This window comes from Gymnogyps californianus, chromosome 1 (genome assembly GCF_018139145.2).
Source record: "Gymnogyps californianus isolate 813 chromosome 1, ASM1813914v2, whole genome shotgun sequence".
NCBI classification, from domain to species: domain Eukaryota; kingdom Metazoa; phylum Chordata; class Aves; order Accipitriformes; family Cathartidae; genus Gymnogyps; species Gymnogyps californianus.
Window position 1 is genome coordinate 121,680,190 of NC_059471.1, and position 24,163 is coordinate 121,704,352.

Below are 24,163 nucleotides of genomic sequence, written 5' to 3' on the forward strand. Positions count from 1 at the left end.
ACCCTACCCGGCCCACGGCCGCAAAGCGGCAGCGACCGCCCGAAGGAACGACGCGGCTCCTAGCCGCGCCCGGCGGGAGTAGCCGGCGGCCGGGAAGCGGCACAACGCCCGCTGCTGCCACCGGCCGCCGCAAGCACATTGCTCGGCCGGCTGCATCGGGAGCTGACCCCGCGGCCAATAGGAGCTCACGGTGGGCCACTATTGCTAGGTAGAACAGCGACTTCTCGCCGCGTCCGACCCACAGCCTCTAATGGGAAGACTTTGAGACGGGTGGACTGTGAGGAGGGGGTGGGTGCCGGGCAGCTCTAGCAGCCAATCAGAATGAGAAAGGCGCCCCACTGCTTACTTGGATGGGCTGCGGCGCCTGAACTGACGTGAACGGGCCCAATCAGAGGCGGGAAGCGGGGCGGAGGCGGTGGGAGTGGGTGGCGCGCAGTTTGAATTGGAGTGGGGCGGGGCGCAAACGTCTGGCGGCGGTGGGGGCCGGGGCCGGGGCGTGCAGTGCGGGGCGCCCGCCGTCCCCCGGCGTCCGCGGAGGAGAGCAGCCCGCGCGCCATGGCCTTGGACCTGGAGGAGCGGTTGCGGCAGAGCAACGCCCGCTTCGTGGCCTCCATCAACCGCATCGTGGAGCGGGTGAGGGCCGCGCTCGCGCGCCGCCCCGGCCGTTGGGCAGGGGCCGTTAGCAGGGGCTCTTGTCGCCGTCCTGAGGCGGGCGCGGGGGCGGCGGGGAAGCTCTGTCACCTGCGCGGCCGTGTCCGGCGGGGCTTCCAGGCTGCCGCCGCCCTGCCTCGCTCCTGCCTGTCTCAGGAGCGCGGTCCGCTTACGGTTTCTCTTGCCGAAACGGCGTGTGGCGTGGCTTCGCCGGGCCTGGTCGCCCTTGTGAGTCCCTCTGACCGCCTCTGGAAGGCTGCTAGGCCCCACGGCCCTCAGCGCGCCTCGCCTTAGGCAGTGGCAGTGCACTCCACTCCCCTCCTTCCTGACCACCTGTAAGTTCTGGTGCGTCAGTACTGACAGGTTCAATTTTCTTTTTGTGCACTAATTTGCAGTAACTGACGTTGAGTTCTCTTCATCAATTAATTACTTGTGGTGTCACAAGCTCCTATTTTTCTTGGCTGGCAAAAGCAGCTGTCACCCAGGGCCTCAGGCAGCTTTGCGGTTTGTGCTGAGCCATGCATTCCTGTGCCTTGGCGTGAGTAAGCTAGTAAAGAGCCACCTCCTTGAATACGTCCATAAAACTTAGATCCAGGACTGCCAGTATTGAATAAATGACTTCATTATAAGTCTGAGTTGTCTTTATAGTGCCCTTAACCCAAACTAGCTAGCATTAGATAAGGTATTTTCAATGAAACTACAGAAAGAAGTGGGAGACTCCCTCCATGAGTCCTCCTTACTTCAGAGCCGTTTTGTGTTAAAGATGTGGGAACCTTAGATCTCTGTCCAGAGATGCATGTATTTATTCAGGGATGTCAGCTTTGCTGTTCAGGGAAATGTTTTGTGTTAGTGTCTAGGTGCTGGCATAAGGCTAAGTCTGGTTCTAGAACGTTTTTCTCATCTAGCATTAGATTGGATATTTTTATATGTCATGAGCTGTAGGTCTGTGCTAAGTGGCTACTTCCAGTTACTGCAGAGAAAATTTAGAAGAAACTGTAACAGAATAACTTAACCACTTTTGAAAACTCTCTGAAGCCCCATTTTGTCAGTGACTGGTTTATGCCTTGAAATTGAATCACTTATATACATGCTTAAAATATATGTGTTTCCGCTAGGAATTAATATTTCCAGATTCCTGACTTCTAACTTCAGCCAATAAACATATGGATAACTTCACGTTTTGGTCAAAACAAAATTGTATAAAAACAATGCTTAAATTGCATGTTAAAAACATTGCTTTAATCATTTATTCTAATCTTTAATGGTCTTTATTTAGTATAATCATCCTTTTGAAGATGATTTGCTTATTTCCATGGAAACTCTCACTTACCATACACCTGAAGGTAAGAACTTCTTAAAGCTTCAATATTTACATGCTGTATATTTAGACTTAGTAAAGCGTGCAACTGTTGGCAGTTATATAACATTTAATTGCAACAGATAGTGAATTTTGTCCACTTAGGTATGGCATTTCGTATGTAAACTTTGATACATGCATATAATACCTGGAGAGTTTATTTATATGCGCCATTTTAGTCTGTTGCATGCTCTGTTTTAGACAACAGAAAAGAGTTATTAACAAAGTTCAGGATAACAATGGTTAATATTTGGATGACTTGTGAGAAGAAGAATCAAAATGGAGCAGACTGAGGGGAAACAAAGGAATGGAGGTATTAGCAGGAAGTTGATATGCATGAATGGGTTGTGTAGTTTCATCTTCGCTTAGTATTCTGAAGGCTGCTCTGATAAATTTCTGTTATGTCGAATGTCAGGGTAGACTGGGTAGATAATCTCTTTAACTTTTCATTGAATGTTCATGTGGTTAGCATAAATCTATACCACATTGTGCCATGTCATATTTTTCTAGTGTTTCATTATAACTGTCAATCCATTATAGAGTTGATAATGCTTATGGAGAGCTTATTGTGAAAAAAACCCTGTTGTTCTAAAATACATTGCTCGGGGTTTTATTGGGACTTGTGACTTAGTCTCTTGGTGGCTTTACTGGGAAACGAAATGTTCTGCCAGTTTTTATTATCACTGAAGTGAGGATTTTGATATGTAAATTGCCATATCAATTCTTATAAAGTAGAACTTACTGGACATACACATGAAGTACTAACATGGTGTCAAGCCCAATGTAAATCGTTGCACCAAATATGATTTACTTTTTAAAGGCTTTTACAGACTGGGAAGCTTGCATTTTATAGCATTTTACATACATTGTCCATTGAGAGAGGGAGAGTGAGGAAGCATGCATACAGCACTGTAATATACAGTCTTGGATTTGTAAAGGCTTGGTTATGCTTTTGGTTTAGTAACCTCTATTCAATATGGAATGAATATGGATGTCAGTCATGTAAAGCCTTACTTATGGCTTTAACTAACCTCAGATACCATGTAGTCTGAATTCATTAAATAAAATTTAAAAAGTAAAATAACTTGCTTTTCCCCTCTTTGTAGCATCTGGGGCTGTAATGCTTTTTGGATTTTAGCTCAGTGTTGTTAGACTCAGCATGTGTGGGTTTTTTGGTTTGGTTTTTTTTTGCCTGACTTCTCAATTAACTTGAAATTATAATATTCTCTTGGCTTGTTTTCCTATAAGTTTTTGTTTCAGCAATTGTATTGGAGGCTGCTCAGATTTTATAATGTTTTGTTACTACGTAATATGTTCTTCTTAAATGTTTATGTTTGTTAGAATGATACTTGGTATAGATAGTGTTATAAGAAAAGCCATGTTTATATTGATATCTCTTGTTTCTAGGACCAAAACAATGGGGGAAGGTGTCAGCCAAGAAGCTTAAAAAATGGAAGAAGGAAGTACTTGAGGTATCTAATAATATAGTCCTACTATGCAGTCAAAATGTAGCAATATTTCTTTTTTTTTAATATATCTATAAAATACATATAGGAATACATTCTAATCTTGCTGTGCAATATAATATTTGCAAGAGATATTAATCAATGAAGTCAACATCTGCTTTAAAATAGGGTTTTACGATAGATTGGTTAAGACTGTCAGGTAAGATATACTAAAATAGATGACCATTTAGCAGTGGTTAGCACCACTGGTAAACCTGGAGAAATATATTTTTTTTTTAAAATGCTGTCTGATGGGGACACGTACTTTTGGATCTCATCAGAACATTGTCATTGAAGTTAATATGCATTGAATCAATTTATCACAGTTCAGGTAATCAGCTTTTCAATTCCAAACGGCTTACTGGTTTCATCTTTAGATCTTTTTTTCTGTAAAACAATGGTAGAGTAATTAAAGTATCTTTGCAGTCTCAGCACTCGCTGTCTGTGTCAGGCTAAAGCCATTACTGTTGTGGGCATATGATCTGTATTTTTTTTATTCTGAGTGTTTACATTAAACAAGCAGTCGCTTCTTTTTCTATTTCCTAAACTCCCCCATAAGAACTCAACAGTGAATTTCATCAAAATTTCAGTGTTTCTCACATAACTGTCACAAGTCACCTTGCTGCTACATTCCTAATATCTATCTTAAAAGCTGTTGTGTACTGTGCCTTGGTAGTTAACACAGAAGCTGTTCTGAACCCCACAGAGTGGGGGGATGAGGAGTGAAATTCAGTCTTGGGGAACAAGAGTGGATTTAACAGAGACGGAAAAGGTGCTGTATTTCCCTTTCCTTTTCCACTCCTGGTAATACCTTGGGCATCATCTACTAAGCGTTGCTGCACAACTTTACAGGCTAAATCCATTAAGGACTGTAAGAGGAATTCTCTGTCTTAGCCTGTTATGTGGGCCAAGGTAGCTATAGCTTATGTTCTTGTAGTGATTTTAACAGCAACAGTATAGCAAGAAGTGAATGATCAGGTAAGTTTTACGATGTATATGTGGCTTTTCTGGTCAGGCCACAGGAAACCTGAAGGAAACTGAATGGTTATTTAGGAAGTGCCTAGCTGTGAGATATACCAAAGTAAATAAAGGCATCAGTTATTTTAACTACTATTCTAAGATTCTTCTGACTTTTTTTTCCTATTTCTAATTGCAGCGTAATAGAGGAAGTCAAAGGAATGCAGGTAAAGTGTTTTAAAAAAAAATAAGTGCTATAAATTATCTTATCCAAAGAGTCTTGACTTAATAGAAGATGTCCTGGTTTTATGCCAAACTCTTTAGGATACTCACCGTTTTTTGTGGGGGGAACCACCCAAAAAACCAATAATACTTATGTTCATCAGGATTCCGAAATGTAGTTTGAAATCTTTAAGATAAGTAAATACATTTTAATTGATGTTATCATCAACAGTTGATTAAAATAATCTCCCCTTATCAATGAAACAGACAGCTTTTTTGTTGTATATGTCGGTTTTGTCAGATGTTCATTGAATCTAAAAATTGTAACCCTAACTTACGTGGTTGTACAAGTGGAGAAATTTGGAAGTTGCTAGCTTTTTGAAAATAACTAGATAAGTAGGCATATTAAAAAACGTGTGTTAAAAGAATCTCATGAAGTCACATGATGAGCTATCAAAAATTTAGCAGGTTATTCTGTATACTGAATGAATCAGGCTGCCTGCAGGAAAAGGTAATGTATAGTTATTTCATTAGAGATCAAGTATCATGGTGGAAGTCAAATCAAGACTGCACACCAAAGCATAATTCTGATACTACTTAGGGAGATGTATGACATCTGAAGATTTTCTCATTGTTCTGAAAAGGAGCTGTATGTTCCAATACAATACATATTTTTACTGGGATAAATGATTGGAGGAAATTATGATGTGTAGTACAGCAAAGGTATGTTGGGCTTTTTTCTCTTAAGGTTTTGAAGTGGTTTTTTTGGTGTTGCTTATTTTATGACATTAATCTGAGAAAATTTTACGCTGAACATCTGAGGACAAAACACAACCTAATATCTCTCTCCCTCTACAATCCTACCAAAAAATTTGTTCATACAGGGTTCAGGTATAGACTTTGAATCAACCTATGAAATTAAAATGCTGAGCTGGGAAATAAGGGTCTGATACAAAAAGATTCAGATGTTCCAGACCTTTGCCTCTAATTTTTAGAAAATATATGCTGATGGGTCTGAATAGTACAAAAAATGACTGGCTGCAATCTGCAGTAAAACTCAGAAAGAAAGAGCATTTATCAGTTATTTTTTTAAAAGATACAGTATTTGAAGTCTTTTAGAAGTAACTTTTTGTTAATCTTTGTGTTTTGACCTAAGATCTGAATGCCTTAGAAGTTCTTATTGAAGGAATTTACTTGGAGTTTCTTTAATGCTACGAAGGCTTGATCTAATTAATTTCACATTTAGCGTACTGCATTACAGATAAGGTAGAAAAGCAGAAAAATTGATATCTTAGATATTTTTTCTAACTTTTACTATAACTTGAGCAAAGTCTTTATTATTTAGTTACAAGTTATCCTAGGGAAGAAATATTTAACTAAATATTGAAGGTGGGGGAATAGCACTAGTGTTAACAGCTTTTGTCGTAAGGAAAAAACTGCTTTTACAGATTTGTGTTTATACATATATGTTTATATACGCTATAAAAGATAGACTCTTGTGGATTTTGTTCAATTTAAGAAAATCATGTCTTGCACTGACTTTTTTATTTGAAACCAAGCGTACATGGAGTAAGCATTTGAACTGGCTGGTTGTGGTTGGTGTTACCCTTAAAAAAACCAACCAAACAAAAAAAAAACACCCCAAAACAAAAACCAAACAAAAAACCAAAAACCAAACCCCAACACCCCAAAAAAAACCCAGCCCAACAACAATGAAAAAATCCTTCTGGCTATGGATTATTAAAGCTAACGTGCAAATCTCACCTATTCTTGTTCTATACTTTTAGGTGGGCCTGATATGCGTTTTCAATTAGGATACATAAAGTTCTGTGCTCTTACCTGTGAACACTTAAAATATCTTTATAAGACTCAAATACTTATTAATGAACCCCTTCCCTTGGAATGTAACTTGAGTGTGTTTTTCCGACTCACAATTCTGAATTTTGCTAGAATCTATTTTTACTATTTGGATAGAATGTCCAGTACCCCCATGAAGTTTTACTGGGTAAAATGACAATCCTTTGAGTGTGGGTTTTTTTAATATATGGTAGTTCTGAGTATGGGAGGACCAAGTATGTTAAATTTCAACCTCTAAGAGCAGCAATATTTCTGTCATATATTAGCCACTTAAAATTCTTTCTTTCCTTGAGAAATTTTTTTGAAACAAAACACCTTCTGTGGTGTTTCATAGATCTTGCTCAGTAAGGGATTTCAATGGGACATTACTGTGTTATTCTGATTTCCCGTGTTCCCAATCCAGAAATGTTTGCAAAGTGCTTTATTCAGCTTCTAAAAAAAATGCATTGCTAATATATTCTAAAGGAAGCATTACTGTAATTTTTTTGCAAAATAGTGAACATAAATTTCCTGAGAAGTTTACAAGCTGAAACCAGAGTCTTCTAGTTATATAATATGCTTCATTAACTTTACATGAGAGTGGTTTTATAGCCTATTTTCCTACTGGTTGGAAAACTGTGCTTAGAATAGTTATCCATGGTCTGTGTCCAAACTGAAGGGAAACATGAGGGATTTTTTCCAGGACTTGTTCTGAGCAAATTACTAGTTTATACTTTCTTTAAGTAAATAGTAGAAGAGAGGATACCCTTAATTAACCTGCAGATGATACCAAGCAGGGATGACCACTGTGAAAGATGGTCTGACAAATTGGGGCTAAAACTTAAAGTAAACTTTGTGTGATTTCATGCAGAGACGTTCAAAGTAATAGACCTATGTAGGGATAATCAAATGCAAGAAGAGGCAATTTTGAAGGCTGGTTGAGCCAACCAAGAATATCACTCTGTTGTGAAAATAGCACTCGCTGTGCTAGAAGATATGCACAGGTGCCTAGTATGTAAAGCACACAAAACAGGTTTTCTGCACTGTTTAACAGTGATAAAACTTGTGGTGGAGTACTTTGTTTTGTATTTGATAGTAGCTTGACTAGCTGGAGTGAGTCAGAAAAAGAAAAAAAATTACTAGAGCCACTGGTGATAGGACTTAAATGGAAGGGGGGGGAAGAACAAGAGAGAGCCTCTAGGTTAAATACTAGAAAAGCTTTCCAAATGTCAATGTAAGGAAGTCCTGAAATATGTTTCTTGGAGATTATGGAGTTGCTCTTAAGAATGAGTTAGACTTCTAGACGTAAGTTAGGTATAGTCGTTCCTGCTTTAAAATGGAAGAAGAAATAGATGATGTCTTTAGGTTCCTTTCCGTATGCTTTAAGCCTTTAGAAAACTGGAAATCTTTAGATATATGCTTGGCACTATTAAATAATATGAAGTGTTTATAGGAGTAAATAATACCTATGTGCCTGAGTTACGTATGAGATAAGTTTTCTTACCATTTTACCAAAAAAAGTAAATCACTTGTGATATTTGACATCAATTTATCTGTAAACAGAAATGCAGAAAAAAGCAAGGACAAAAAATTCTGCATTAAACAACAACTTGTTTAATGACAGTCTTGAGTAGGGTAAATATATCTGCTAAAGAACATGCATTATTTTTATTATTTAAGTCTAAGTCTATCACATGCATCCAATCATGAGAAGTCCCACTACAGCTTTAGTACCAGCAGAGTCGTATGTTTGGAGAGATAGATCTTCTCTTTTGGGAAAGATTAAATTTCTGTAATTTATGCAGTATTAACAATAGATTTAGGCAATAATTTTTATATGCACATCATAATCGTATGCGCTGTATACAGACTTGAGAGGTTAGAGCTTGCTATAGATACCTTTTTTAAATCTAATAAGGCAATGGTTAGAAATGTAACTTTTTTCAGCAATATCAAAACAGTTTTCAGTCTGAGTAATTTTAATAGCAAGAATATCTGGCTTAGAGGCTAATTGTGAAATAAGCTTATGTGGAAGTGACATTTAGTTGAAGATAGCTACTTCTCTGTGGGTCTAATGTTTTGGGTTTCATTTAAACCCGTTTGAGTTGCAATAGCTAAGAAGACCAAAATATAGATTGAAATGTAAAAAGGGGAGATCTCTGCTAAATTAGACAGCTCTTACACTCTTTATATTTCTTCTGCTTCTTATGAAATAAATGAGGGGGGAAAAAAACATCCCACAAAGATTGTGGGTGGGTGTCTCTGTGCAGGAACACAGGCATAGCACTTTTGGAAGGCCCCCTTGCCAAAAATCATTAAAAAATGCAATAGAGGTTTGGGGCTCTACCCTCAGGCTTCAGCAGTAGTTAGTCTTTTCATTATCCTTTTCAACATATGCTAAGAAAAATGCACAAAAAGTTTGCAGTTGTATTCCTTTTCTACAAGTGATACCACCTGATAAAGGGGCAAATTTTATTTTCTGTGGTGCTTCATGGGTTAAGAAGAAAACATGTAATATGGTAGGTGTACATCTCTGATCAGAATTAGTCTGCTGTATTTGACTAGAATGTTGTTCTGTCACTTGTCTATTCTTTTTCAGTCCTATGTATGTTCTCCATTTGTTAAATGTTTGTGTTTAATGTTTTTCAAAACAAATAAGAGTATATCCAAATGAAGAATTAATGAGTTCAGGTACAACATTGATCTGTGACCTATCAAATTGAAATAGAATTATTTTTTTTCCTCCCATGCATGCTAAGAAATGTCAAAGCAACAGACCAGTGATTTTGAAGATGGACATTCAACAGCACATCAGGTATGGGTACCACATTGCATCTGCTCTTATAAAGCCTCTTTGGGAAAATGTATTTATGGAGTCAAAAGCTAAGAAATTAATCATGAGCAGGTGGTCCTGTACCATAGCTATAAAGTTAGATTTTAAAGACCTACTAATTGCTGAATTGAATCACTTTATTCTCCTTAAATAAGTACTTCTGAAAAAAATTGAGGGCTTGAAGTATTTTGCTGCAGTTCTTTCACTGCAGTTCTTCAAACTTTAGATATCTTATTAAACAATTGGTTTATATTTCCCCTCATGTAGTTCCCTGCATATAGTTGCATTATTTTAGGAAAGATGTGTCTACTTACCAGGTGCGTGTTCATGTAAAATTAAAATCTTCATGTTCTGATTAATGTTATCATTAGTATAGATCATCTATATATAGATTGTCCCGTGATTGTTTACTCCCCTGATAGGTTCTGTGCTTTGAGATGGTGATGAATTCAAGTTCTGGACTTCTATATGTGGTGGTCTAATATATTTTGTGATGGTGGATTCATGCAACTTTTTTTAATTTTTGCTATGTCCCTATTCATGTTGTTTATGTGGTAGGTTTTACGTATGTTTCATATAATTACATATCCTCCCTCCCATTGTGATATTTGAGCTATTGAATAACAGGCATGATAGCCATGGATTTCAGCTGAATTCTACTCTTTTAAGTTTATTTAAAGGGAGAGAGAGCAGTTGTCTATAGGCTTTAAACCATCAAGTGTCTTTTTAGTTAGGCAATATGTGTGTCTAACTTTTTTATTTATTATTTGTAAAAATCTGTGGTTGTCTACAATAACTTCTTTTGACTCCTTTTTAAGGAGAAAATATTCAGCATTTGAAGAGTGATATGGGCCATCTCACTGGTCGCTCCTAATTATTTGTTCTACATAGATGGTAGTTAGAATTGTCTCATTTTATTGATGTCATTTTAACCCACAATACACTAATTTTATGATTGAACTGGACAGAATAGATTTAGACTTTTTTAAAAAAAATTCTGAAGAACGTGATGTCAGATGTAGATGGTAAACATTTAGAAAAGGCTCCCTATCCATATAAATGAGCTTTTTATGCAACTATCAGGACTTCTACAAAACAGAGCAAAAACCTGTTTGAAATGTTATATATAGATTATTTGAAGTAGGCAATTAAGAACTGTTTAAAGTGGGCAGTTAAGAAACTTTCCTTATACATTGGAACACAGAGAAAATCCCCAGTACATACTGATAAAGATTTGGTGATTAGAGTTAATGTCAACTATTTTTTGCTCTTGTGGTATAATAGCTTCTTGCATTATTTGTCTGAATATAGAAGGGCTGGGAAGAGAATAGTTTTCCCCATTGAGTAATGAGATGTGAATCAAGACAAATTTATGTACAATTTGTTCATAAAGATGGTGTCATTTGGACATAGTTTGTGGAATGTAACTGAGTTTGTTTCACTACCACCACCCCCCTCAAAAAACTGAGCAAGTAGTGAGAGCAGAAAATTCTACAGGCTAGTTAATATAGCTTATGCTACCAGGTCTTAAAATTCCTTTCATGTGCTTTTAAGGAATCTCCTGAGAACTCTCATGTGGATACATCTGACATAGGTGGGTTTTTTAACTTACTTTTTAGCTACCTTTTTTAACTTTTTGAAAAAGATTGCAAATAACTTTTTCATAATTTTCTAATATAGTAAAAATAATTTTAATACGTGTTCTATACCCTTTCAGAAAGTAGAGAACAGGAATAACAAGAGACTGAGGTACTGGTAGTACTATGAAATCAATATCCACATTCCTCTTTAAAATCTCAGTCCTGAATCCCTGATACGCTAGAAAGTCAATGTGGAATATGTTCAGTTGCCTTTTCTTAATAAAGAAAGGAACAGTGAAATCAAAACTTCGGCGTAAGTGGCAATAGAAGTTTTATTAATAATTACTATATATACATTAATTTCTAATGGTCTGGTAAACACGGATATTGCATTCAGCTGCAACAATAAGTCTTCAGTAGTGTTTGTAACAGTTTCAGCATCAGTCTTGTGGCCTGTCTGCAAAGTTTTGTGTGGTTTTGACCTTGTATTCCCAAATAATTATTTGATTGTATTAATTAGTGGTAACAATCTTTGAATGACTGTTTTTTAAATATTTAAAACTTGTATTACTCAAGATCTTTTGATTCTTGTGCATATAAAAACTTACTATGTTGCATAAATGAAACTATGGCTAGGTAGTAACCAGCATTTAATGATTAAAAGAGCAGTTGCAGCAAAATATGGTTAGCTGGTGTTTAAATACTCTGGTATAAATTAGGTGCTTCATATGCATAGCTGTCTCCAAGGCAGATGATTACTTCTCTGTTGAGGGAAAACAGAAAGTAGCAATCTGAAATTTGTCCTCCTATCATTTGAGAGGATAATTTCAAATATCTATTTGAATGATAAAATAATTTCTGCAAATTTAGAAAATGTGAGTTCGTTTTTTCTCAACCTTCGCAATCAAATATAGGAAAGAAATTTCAGAGGCATCTGTAGCTTAGCTTCTGTAAGTGTCCTTTGTGTCTTTTGCACTCATGGGATAAATGAGTGATGCAGTTCAGACTCTGGTATCTTCATAGCAGTGTACAATATTACGATTATCCACTTCTCCTTCTCTTGTGAATGTTCTAGAAAGAGACTGGAGAGGATTTATAGCAGCCTCGGTGAGTCCCAGCTATCTCCAAATACAATAAGACCTAGAAATTAGCTTCATAGAGATGTGGGATTGGATTCCTCACTTAAAAATGGAATTCACCTAGGTGTTTTAGGTTTTTTTGGTTTTTTTAAATATATAAAAGGTTAGCAATAGGGTATATGTATCTTCAGCTGCTTTAGCTAAAACTTTAGCTTTGGTAGGTGTTTTCCATCTTTAGTATTCATACAGAATGCTTCACATTTCTCAGTGAAGGCAGTGTTTCTTCCAGGTATTATACAGTGGTTTTGTTCTAAAAATATGCAAAGCCTACCAACAGCAGGTACAAATAAAGTGAAACAGCTCTCACCTGTACCTGCAAGTATTAGTCTGCCCTTAATAGGGAAAAGTATTAGGTCTACCTTCTTTGGTTTCACAGGAAGTATCATGGCAAAGGATAGTGATATCTGAACAACTTCTTGTATCTATTAGGATAGTGTCACAGAAAAATGAATTTATTTGGAGAGAAAGGGGAAAGTTCAATCTGAATTGTATATTTATCTAAGTGTATTTAAGTTTAGAAGATCACATCAAAGTCAAAACTTAAAATTTACAGTAACCCCCTTACTAACATGTTCATCTTTTAAATAAGATATACCTTTTAGGTAATGATAGCGTATTGAGTGCATCTCCAGTGAAATAACTTCCTGTATTATGGGTCAAATTTTCCAGAGAAAGGTGGGAGTTCTCATTTTTCTTCTCTCTTCTGCACTTGAGGAACAAAGGTGTTCCCAAATTTCCCTTTTGGCCCTTAAAAATACTTTAAGGGTCCCTGGGGAAGATACTTCACTTTTTTCTGTTCTGTGCTGTGCCATGGTCCTCTGCTAATAATTAATGTCCAAGTGATTTGAAGTATGATTGACAATACATTGAAGACATACTAAAATTACACTTTTGTGACGTTTCACACCTAGAAGAGTATTCAACTTGTATACAGATCAATTCATTCTATGATACAAGCTATTTTCTAATGATTTGTTAATTGGAATGATGGGGTCAACCATTCCTGGACACTGAAGTTGTTACCTTTATCTCAAGAACCTCTGATTTTTGTAGCAGTCTAGTCTGGTCATCTCAGTGACCATTTAGGGAGCAGTCTGCCAGTTTTGTGTCCGATTCTACTGGAGGAAGGAGACTGTATGGCAGAAAGAGAGTATCGGCTGTTACAACAGAAATTGGAGGTTGAAACTTTTCCAGATTAAAACATTAACATTCTTACTGCTTCTTCCACTATTGATGCTTAGTAACTGATTTCCTGTGGATAAAGGGACCACAACTTTGTTTTCCATTAGTCATGTGGGAAGAAACTTTGATAATCTGAGAGGTATGGGTTTCAGTTCTAATAAAATAATTCTACTGGGGTCAGGTAGACAGTCAAAGCCAACTCTCTGATTGCTCAACACTTTCCCTGGAAGATGTGAAATTGTGTTGTCTCCCACAAAGATAGCGTTTCTTTCATATGTATCTTTATCTTAGCTCTATGGCAGCAGCTGTCCACAGGGCTTTAGGTGATGATTGCACTGACAGGGAACAAAAAAGGAAGATGGGATTAGCTGGAAAAGATTTTCATTCTGGTTTTAGTAATTTAAGAATAGTATGAGGAGGCAGTGATGTGGTAGGTATCATAACCAAGATTTTTTTTCACTCATTGTTTTCCTTTTCAGGCTTATTCTCCTCTCCTCTTTCCCTCACTGTGGTGAACATGATTGTGGGACAAAGATATAACAGCCAGGGAAATTCAGAAATCGGGGCTTACAATGCAGTCACGTGTTTTATGGTTGTGAAAGACTGAGGCTTTAGCTAATGATGAATTGGAAGGTCTGGCTACATCTAGCAAAAAAATGTTTTGTTGCATTTCATTCACAAAAATGCCCATAGAATACCTAAAAATTGAGTTGGAAGATTTGGACTTGTGTTTTAATATTCTCAAGTCTGTCTTATTTCTCACCTTGGCAGTTCTAAGGCAGTCTTGATAATAAGAAACTAAGAAAAGGAAGCATGGTAGAAAGTCCTTACTTTCTTTGTTGGGGTATTTAGGAATGTAGTGGAAAATAAGTGGGAATGATACATTAATGAATAGTGAATCTTGCAGAGCAGTGCTTTGAAAATATTTTACTCTCTGAAATGGTTAGCATAAATCTTGAAGAACTGGTTACAAACAAGTTATCTTCAGTCTTTGTTCCCCTCAAGTTATTTATGAACCTGTAAACCATGCTTTTCAATTAGACTTGAAATGGAAATGTAATACAGATTAAAAGTTTTAGTGTACAAAACCATTTTCTAAAATGAAATCAGTTTAGTCAATAAGTTACACAGTGTGTGTTTAAAAACATTTCCGTTTTTGGTTTTGAGTTCAACTAGATTTTTATTTAGTATTTAACTTCAAATTGTAGATGAAGAAAGTGATGCCGATATAGTTTCAGTAAGAAGAAAATTTGAAGACATTCACTTCCAGGTAAAAATTTCTGGTGTCTAATGTAATGGAATAATTTTGTGTTCGATAGAAATGATTGAAGTGTTTGAATAGCTTACGTGTGCCTGATCAGTTGATGCAGTCAGCAGAATACTTTATGTAGTCTGCGTCTTAATGCAACATTTTTAGTAAGTATAGCAAATGAGAGGTTCAATAAATAATGTTATGAAGACCAATATGAAGTAATATTATGTCTTGGTATTATTAGTATACCAGAGAAAGCCATACAATGTATTGCATAGAACAGGCAACCCTGAGAAAGTCTTTTATAGGTATGGAAAAAGAATAACCAGATGAATCACAAAGTGAAAACACTTATAAAAATATGATAGTTTACCTGAGAGTCTAGCATAAATAGGTAACATGATTTTTTTTTTTTTTAAAAAGTAAATCTGAAATAATGGCTACCATAACAAAAGCAGACTGGAATCCTCTGCTGTTGTTTCCCAGACTAGACTATGAGTATCGGGACTACCCAGAGTAGTTACATTGGTGAAGAAAAGTACAACACACACTTTGTGTGTGCATCCATTCTAATCCTGTATTCTGCTTGCTCAAATACAATTACGAAAAATTAAATTTACTTTCCTACTTGTTTAGCATAGTGCTAGGCATTGTCATGTCCCTAACAACAGAACTGCTTCAGAAAGTGAGAGTTTCACTAATGAAAAACATTTGCCATTTATCACCAAATGCTTTTAGATTTTACATAGAGGTGCGTTACAGAGTAAATTTGATTTGTATATGAATTCATGGATGTTAATAACACATGTAAAGATTTGCAGCCATAATTACCAGTGCTTTGTAACCTATCGCTAGGATTTTTTTGTTTTGTTTTTGTATTTATCAGTGGGTCTTCTGAGGCAGTGTGTACTTTTCCCTGCATCAGTAAACTAGCTGGTTATCTCTTTTTATATGTCTTTACATACAGTTCCTTCTCGGGATTTTTTTTTGACATAAAATGTATACATTAAAAATAAGTTTATGCTCGTTGGATATCCTCATCTGAATAATACCAGTTTGAAGCAAATCTAAGCAATATGTTTGGGTTTGTCAGTGTCAATAATTTCTATGTGTTTTAATTCTTTCTTTTTTTTTTTTCCTCTAAGAATCTGTATGTAGATGACGGGAAACTTCAAGAGAAAGTAAAAGTTCAAGTGGATGTGATAGTACAAGATCATGCTAGAAAAATTCCCAAGTGGATTACGGTAACATATTTCTCCTGTTCTGTTATAAGTTGTTAGCTAACTAGAATAAAATAAGAAGTAACTGTGCAGCACAATGAATTCTAATACAACTTCTCTGCTGCTCCATTGTTGTTCCTCTCCTGCTTGCTGTCTATGTAAATATCACAGTATCTCAGGTCTCTGACAGCAATGATTTGTAAGAAACAGAGGATATCCAAATATTTCTTGGTTTTTTTACTTTTATAGTTTGTTCTTTGAACCCCGATGTGTGAGTTGATCTTCACTTCAGTAAGTGTTCAGAAAAGTCTAAATTTGAGGTTTGTAGGAAAAAAAAAAGGAGTTTTAGCTTTATTTTGGTTTTGGGGATGAGGGGGATAGGGGGCGAAGGGTTATGTTACATGGTATAGCTTCTGTTTCCTACTGGAGTTGCCAGAGATGTATAGATTATCCAGATATATATATCCATGTATAAATTATCATATTTGAGAAAGGGATTAAAATATGATACATAATGTAGAACTTGCAAGGATGATAAATAGCTTTCCAAGACTAAACTGGTAACTCTTGGAAATTCTTACTGAAGTCTTAGACTAGGCTTTTTCCTCCTTGTCTGAAATTTACTAAGCCCCTTAAGACCATAACTCTGTACCTAGTATAGTAAGGAGAGAGTAGGAGGAGTCACAAATAAGGCTTTGAAGTCACCTTTAATGTGCAAAAAAATCAGGATATTAATTATGTGTCTTTTTTGCTTTGTTTGTTTTTCAGATAGCACCTCAAGGTTCATTGGAAGGTCTTCATTTAGCTTCGCCAGTGCAAGAACTGATTGGTACAACTAAATCTTTTGGGTGTTGGTCAAATAGGATAGTAACAAAATGTGGTTTTATTAAAATTTGTTAGAAATAAATATTTAATTTATTGAAAACAGAAGCACTATTTATCCAACAGAAAAGTTCAACAGGCTGGATTCTTGAAGAGAAGTTAGATGTGATTTTGCTTATGGCAAAATGTATTTGAAAAATAGAAAATAAATAACTTGTATACATAAAACCAGCTTTTCTTAAATAGCCCTGGGAAAAAAATGCATAGTTACAAAATTCAGCAGCATTAAGCTCAATTAAATGAAAGCGTAATTTTTTGGTTCTGCTGATTTTTAAATTCAAGGAATGTAATGAATGGCTTTGGGTCTGCTGGTAACTGGTACTCAAAGTGATACTTCACTAGTAAACTTTCTTTCTTCAGAAGCTCTCCAGACTTGATGCAAACCCAAGATAGAATTTTTGTGTACATATTTCAAGCCTAACAACTACAAAAAGCATTATCTTCATCACACTTTACGGCAAGCAAAACTGCACTGGTACTAGCCAAGTACAAAGCTTTCAAGTAATATGGCAATAGAGTAACAAAACCTGTAGGATAAGGCTGCTTCTCCTGGTCAGAAATCACAAAGAGCAAAGCAGGCTACCTCTACAATGAAAATATTTTATATCTATATAAAGTTTTTTTCCCAACACACTTCATTTCTGTCTTCTATAGTCTGTTAATTCAATATGTTTAGGAAAAACCTTTTAATTTTTTCCTAATGGATTGTATGTTAATCATCCATTTAGCCTGGCAAAAAAGCTTAATGAAACATACTATTACAGTAAGACTGTCTGTAGCACATGCAATTGTTTTGAAGTCATGTAATACATTACTGGAAGTGCCCTAATAGGTTTGGGGTTGTTTTCTTCTTCTGGTTTTGTTTTGTGATTCATTTGTTTTTTTTGAATAGGCAACCAAGCTGCTGTTTGCAGAAAGAAAGTGGAGTTGTCAAATGAATGTTCTTCATCCAGACCTCTACAGTTACAATTTTCTGGTGTTCCCATTTCACCAAATACAATAACCATACCCAGGCATCGACCTTCTCCAGAACTGAATAAAATTTGCTGTGATAGTATCTTGGAAGAATACCAGTCTGCAGATGAGGAATGCTCCTGGAGCAATGTAACTCTTGCAGACTTGTATCCAGCGATGGTAGAGATACTTACAAGGCTCATGACAAAGCAGTCTCGGAGAAAAGAGTTAAAACACATGTTTGGACAGTTAAGGCACAAAAGATGGTGTTCTAGAAGAACAAAGTTCAATGTCACTGTAGACAAAATAAGAGGGTTCAGACCTCTTAAACTGAAGCAAGCGCTACCCAGCATATGCAGCAGTAGAAGTGAAGACATCCAGAATCAAACTTTTGGAAATGAGAACAGAGAACTTTGTGATGACAGGTGTTCCGTTAATAATTTATCTGGTCTGGTACCTTATTCTTATATTGATACAAATGAAATCGAAATGGACTACTCTGACTCAAGTTTAGAACATCATTTGGTAACTGGAAAAGGCCAAAAAGTCTCCAAACAGACTGTTTTTCCTAATGTTATGGCTAGAATGGGAGAGACATTTCTAGTTGAAGATGAGTTACAGACTACTGTATCACTGAAGAATTCAAAATGCCAAGAAAGTGAAAAATTGGCTTACAAATGTTCCTCAGAATACTGTTTTATAACATCAACTGCCAGTTCAGGGTCAACAGCGCTTCATCTGGTAAAAGAGAGTAAAACTCAAAAAACTGACTTTCCTTGTGGTGATACCTCAGAGTTGTGTTCATCTACTTGCAGTTCCTACGGCAATGGTAACGCTTTTACACCTGTCACAAACTTTTCTCTTGGAAGGGCATCAAATACTTTGCTCATAAATCCTGAAAAAAGAATTTCTGAAAGACTAATTTCTTTCCAGTGCGAACACTCATTTTCCGTGAAGCAGAGTCCTTCAAAGATGCCCCAGAAATACGAAGATGCATTTGAAAAACTCTACTACAAACTGTGTTCCAAAGAAATCCAAAAGCCTTTGACGTTAACAAGACCTCTTTCAAATTCACAGAACCTTGAAGAGAAAGGAAGATTAGTGAAGAGTAATTTAAGTGATTCTGTGAGGTCCAATACACAGTATGATAGAGAATTTGACAGGATCTATGAGCAATTGTGTAGGGAGGCTGTTCCAAAACTTCCTGGGTTTCAGAGAGCTTCAAATGTAAGGAAATATGAAGGAATACCCATGTCTGAAACTGTAAATGCGCTTGTTAACTCACCTGTTAGAACTTTATCTGCAATTCCCAGAGTTAAAAGACTAGGAAGTTCTGAAAATGATCATCTTTGTTCACCAGTAAAGCGACTGAAAAATATACCAGAACGTTATTTTCCTTCAACAAAATGTCAACAGATTTCTCACAGAAAAAACGTTAATCTTCAGACAGTTGGCATGGATTCTTTGAGCACATACAATGGCAGTAACCCCAGCTTTTTTGACAGTCACAACTGTCAGAGTCAGGTACTTAAGGACCTTGTAAAAAAAATGATTGTGCACTCTTTGCTGATATTTGGAAAAGGGCTTAAAAATGGATTAGAGCTGGAAGCTGTTTAAACTAGTGACAGCATACTTCTGGTCAGTATGGGTTGTTTGGTCAGTAGAGTTGTTTTACAGGTTTGAGATTTTGGGGATTTTTATTTGCTAAAATATAAGTTGCATCAGATCTCCTGGATCACGTGAGGAAGCTCACTATATTTAATAACCTTGAAAATAGTTATAAAATGCTCAATAAAAATTGTTACATTTTAATAGACTGTGTCACTGGCTAAAATAATCTCAAACAGTTACCCTGCTAAGTTGTTGTCCTTCTGAAGTGATGATGTTTTATTCATTTTATAGATGGACAAGGTGAGGCAAACAAATTAAGCTTTACTGGGTTCCATTGGAATCATTAGACTTGTTGATTTAAATATTAATCAGGCCTGTATTTCCAGGTTCCCAGTCATTTCTTCTGAGGCAAGCTGTGAAATAATACGAGAGTTTTTCCATCGATGTAACCTGACGTTTTATTTTCAGGACTCTGGATTTCATGCTTCTTCAGACAAAACTTCTCTTGGTATTCCTGGTACTTCCCTGCAAGGTTAGTTTCAGAGACTTTATGAATTACTACTTTAGCAATCACAAGCACTTCTTCAAAGGGTAAACCTACAGATCTCAGTAGACTACTGTCTAGGTGACAGCTCTTCTTCCTCAGTAGTAATTGGGTATGTTTTAGTGTTCCTTTAAGGAATCTATACAGAAAAGGGTTTCCTGAATCACATGTTAACGGCTATTTAAGAAGCTTTTCTTTGGGTAAACTAGGACTTTCCTACTAAACTGTTGCTTATTATCTGCTGGTTTTCTCTGGTCCTTTTTTTGTTTTATTTAAAGTTTGCTGTTGCTTTTACTTTCAGTATCTAAATGTTCAGCGGGAAATGCATAGTTTGTTAACCCTACACTTGAATAACCAAATGCTTTTGTTTGGATTCTTCAGCTTTACAAAAACTTGCAATTGAGTTGTTGCATGGGTGCTGTCACTTGCTTAGGTGAATTAGATTGTTAGTCTGGATAAAAAGACTTTTGCCAATTCAGGACAGTAGAATTTTATTATTAAAAAAAACCAAAACAAAACTACATTAGTTTAAGACTCTAGATGCTAATTTCCTTTTAAAAATCTGATTTTGGTTAAAGCATGCTTATAACATAAGCTGAACTTTTTTCCTGCTAAGTAAAATCACCAATGTTTATTTTCCATGTTTTATTTTATGAACCTTGTCATCAGGTACTGCGCTAGTAAACTAACTTTCTTCAGAAGCTCTCCAGACTTGATGCAAACCCAGATAGAATTTTGGTGTAAATATTTCAAGCCTAACGACTACAAAAAGCATTATCTAGATCGTGCTTTATGGCACGTTAGGATAACTGACATGTAAAGGAAGATACTGAAGAAGGTGACTTGAAATATTTTCAACTGGTATACAAGAAGAAAGGCAGAAGAAATGCACTTGTCTGCATGGTTCTTGCCTTGTTGCATTTTCATTACTGATTAATTGTAAAGAATTTGATTATTTGAGGTGGACTTATCCCATCTGTCTTATTTTGTGTTCCTCAAATTTTAACTCATACTTTATGTATTACTTTTTTTTTTCTGGTATCAACAGTTTCTTCTACTTCTGCCTTTTTCTAATGGTGATAAATTATAAGCATTTTGAAGAAACCTAGCTTATACTTAAATATATTCAGTGTATAAAATGTATTTGAAATTAAGTTTTGCCAGAACCTTTCGCATTGGAATATTTTCTTAAGGAAATTTGCTCCTTGAAGCATGCCGATGAAGTATTACCAATGACTTAATAGGCTAATAATTTAACAACATACAGTAGTGTCCGTGCTACTCAGCATTGTTCTTACCCTTTTCATACTACTCTTTTTTCATCACCAGAATCTGGGATTGCAGATGCCCACTCTGGTTGGCCTAGGGCAATGAAGAATTACAGCTGTCCCAGAAATGCACAGAAGTGTCACCAAAGGTAAGTGCCTTTTGAGAAAAGAAATTTCAAAAGAAATTCTTGCTGCTCTACATCTATATTAAAGATATGGAGGTTGTCGCTTACAGGCATACTTCATCATGCTGATGAAAATCAGCATGGATGCTTGGGAGGCCCAAGTTAATCAGACCTGCAGACTTGAAGACTGGGAGGCCAGTGTCTGTGGACAAAGCTAGCCAGGCTCCAGCATGGATGGCCAGTGAACACAAGTTAGTAAGATGGCCTAACTGAATAGCTACTCTGATCCTTATTTTGTGTTCATTATAGAGGCATTTCTTATTTTAGATATAACCATAGAATTGTTTTGATTCTGGCTCTGTGTTTGAGATAACAAGTCCTCTCAGATCCTTGGGCTGTGGAGAGTGCAGTATATTGCCATTCAAAAGGACTTTCAAAAGTTAGCTGCTGTGTGGTTGGGCATAGTTACCTGCATTTTGGCTCTGTGTAAACAAGCAGTGGCTCTGTTTGGAAGATATCTGAGATTCTCTCCTCCTGCTGTTATCACTATTGGCAGTGTATTTAGACCTCTAGAAGGAGAGCACTCCTTCCAGCTCCCTGGATACTGGCCTACTACACCTGCTTTTCTTAGAAAATATGTGACTTTTAAAGGTTTCTCAAGTTTCAGATCTCTTGGATTTTTAATTACAAACTAATTTAATAGGCAGCAGGATTAAAAAGCATTAAAAGTTCTCTAAATTTCTCATTTTATTTTCCAAAACATTTTTTACATGCTTTTTTGCCAAACAGTCTAATTTGGCACCACAAGATATGGTGCCTTCCCAAACTCAGTCAAGATATATCTTCACTATGCTTGAGATGATCATACAGCTGATATCAAAATTCTCTTGACAATGTTCGAGTTAAAACTTCAAAGGAAGCCTGAATGCATTTTTAAACTACTTGCATGGAGAACTTAACCGGAAAAGAGGCTGCATGATTTAAAGTTTCAGTTTAAGCAAAGATGGAATTAAAACTTAGAGGCTTGTGTTACAAATGTGTAAGAATATTGATAAAGATTGTATTCAGATTATTTTTGATATAACAGAAGATTGGAGGCAAGCTGATGAGTATACAAGGATGTTTCTGTGATGTTGAGTATGCACACTTAGCTGAGTAAATTTCTGCTCAGTTCTTGAATTCTCTTTTTTCCCCTCACTTCTTTTTCCCAAATCCATACAAAATAGCCCTCCCTATGAGGTTAGTAACTGTTCTGAAGGAAAAGGGTTTCCTTTCCTTAATGCATATAAATAGAGAAGTTTGAGAAAGCACTCCGTGAAATCCTGATTTCCTACTCTTTCTTGCCAAGCCATCTGGAATAAAATCTATTTCTTTGTTCCTTAATTACACAAATGCATGTTTGCTGATTTGTGGCCAAAACGGACTGTCAGCTGGCAAGCTTCCTTAGGCCTGTGGTGTGATATTCTTAGCCTTCTACGGTTCCCAGGAGCGAAGCTGCTCTTTAATGGCTTCAGAGCCCTCAGAAGTTTTATGCCTAAGCCATGTGGCAAAATGCTGTATGTTGTAATGAATGGTTGTGGAAAGAAAAGGAATATTGTCTTCCTGTCTGGAACTTGATTGCCTTTATTTAGAAGATGATTATGAAAGAGATATTTCAGAAAATGAAATGTTCATAACTAATAAACTTTTCTTCAGCTCTGTGTGAATGCTGTCCTACAGTTATACTGCTATCCTTAATTGTCAGATGTAAACCAAAATAGTTTAAAATAGATGTTAAAAAAAATTATGTCATTTCTTAAGTAATTTGCAAGGAAATAATTGTATTCTCACTTATATCTTTCTTTTTTAGCTATTTGAATAAATTCAAAGATTACATCTCAAAGTTTAATAGATATTTATATAATTTAGGTTAATGTAGTAGCATTACTGAGACATTAAAATGACATAGGATGAAAAGTTTCCTCTCCAGCTGAAAGCAAATAGGAATGCAGACAAGGAGACCTGCTGCTGTTCACAGTCAAGATGTTCAGATATCTTGCTTTGGCGATTTGTTTCAATTTCATTCTGTTCATTGGAGTTTCAGCAAGCATAGTATTTCTGTGTAATTCACCTTAATTTAAACAATTCTTTTCTCTAGGGTATCCAGAAAACTAAGCTACACTGATGGGAAAGACCAAAATCCTAGCAATCCCTCAGACGACTTCCTGGTCAAAACTCACCAAGGAGCGTTCATGGACTGCTACAGAGAAAACATTGTTTTATAAAGTTTGGTTTAGTTTTGTTTTTCTTTCTTCTTCCAAGAATCAAGGATGTAGTATATATATGTAATATACAATTAGTCCTGATTTATACTTCCCTGTAATATAAATCTTCAGGAACTAGTTCATCCCTTCTGACAGGGCGCTTCTTACTCCTTTGGCTTCATCAGGTATTGCAGGGAATCAGGCTTCCTTTCTATGGCTAAGCTTAAGTTATGTATTTAGTAGTGTTTATAATAACAGAATGTGATCTGTATTATCTTTTTATCTGCTAATATGCTTTGATTCTTAAGGTATTAGTAATAAGATAATTAACGAGGTCGCTCTGCTGAGTTCCTGCCTATTCATGCTTTATAGATGTATCAGTACTAAATGAAAAAATCTAAACTGGGCTGGATGATCCAAATGCAGTATTATACACTATGACTTGTAATATGCCTGCTATGTAATGTTAACGTTACATTTTCTAAGTAGCTCACTGAAGTTGATTGTTCAATAAAATTTTATAATTTTCAGTGGATTTGATAGTTATGTTCTTTGTTCTGACAAAATTCTACCTGACACAATATATAATCTGAATAAAAACCTATTCTGAACAACCTGAACCTGCTTTCAGCATTTTATTTCAGGTATGTGAATTCTCAGGAGGAGTTTGTATTCCTACAGCAAATACCTGAGAATGATGTGGCAGGGTCCCACAGGTTTTCATTGCTGTGTTCTTTCTTGGCAAGGAGATTGTTTTAGTGGTAAGTGTCAGGTCAAGTATACTCTGTTTTATCGGCATTGC

The 24,163-nt window shown here is 36.3% G+C and overlaps 1 protein-coding gene across 1 annotated transcript; it reads left to right on the top strand.

The window, feature by feature from the left end:
• Positions 1 to 520: 520 nt before the first annotated feature.
• On the top strand, positions 521 to 23,896 carry HJURP (Holliday junction recognition protein). The gene is made up of 13 exons (XM_050905832.1): positions 521 to 633; positions 1,928 to 1,994; positions 3,416 to 3,480; positions 4,670 to 4,697; positions 9,288 to 9,343; positions 10,916 to 10,955; positions 14,471 to 14,532; positions 15,660 to 15,758; positions 16,503 to 16,563; positions 17,509 to 19,094; positions 19,650 to 19,713; positions 21,055 to 21,142; positions 23,256 to 23,896. Exons 1-13 carry the CDS (start codon positions 556 to 558, stop codon positions 23,380 to 23,382), a joined length of 2,421 nt encoding a protein of 806 aa, XP_050761789.1. The 5' UTR covers positions 521 to 555; the 3' UTR covers positions 23,383 to 23,896.
• Positions 23,897 to 24,163: the final 267 nt, after the last annotated feature.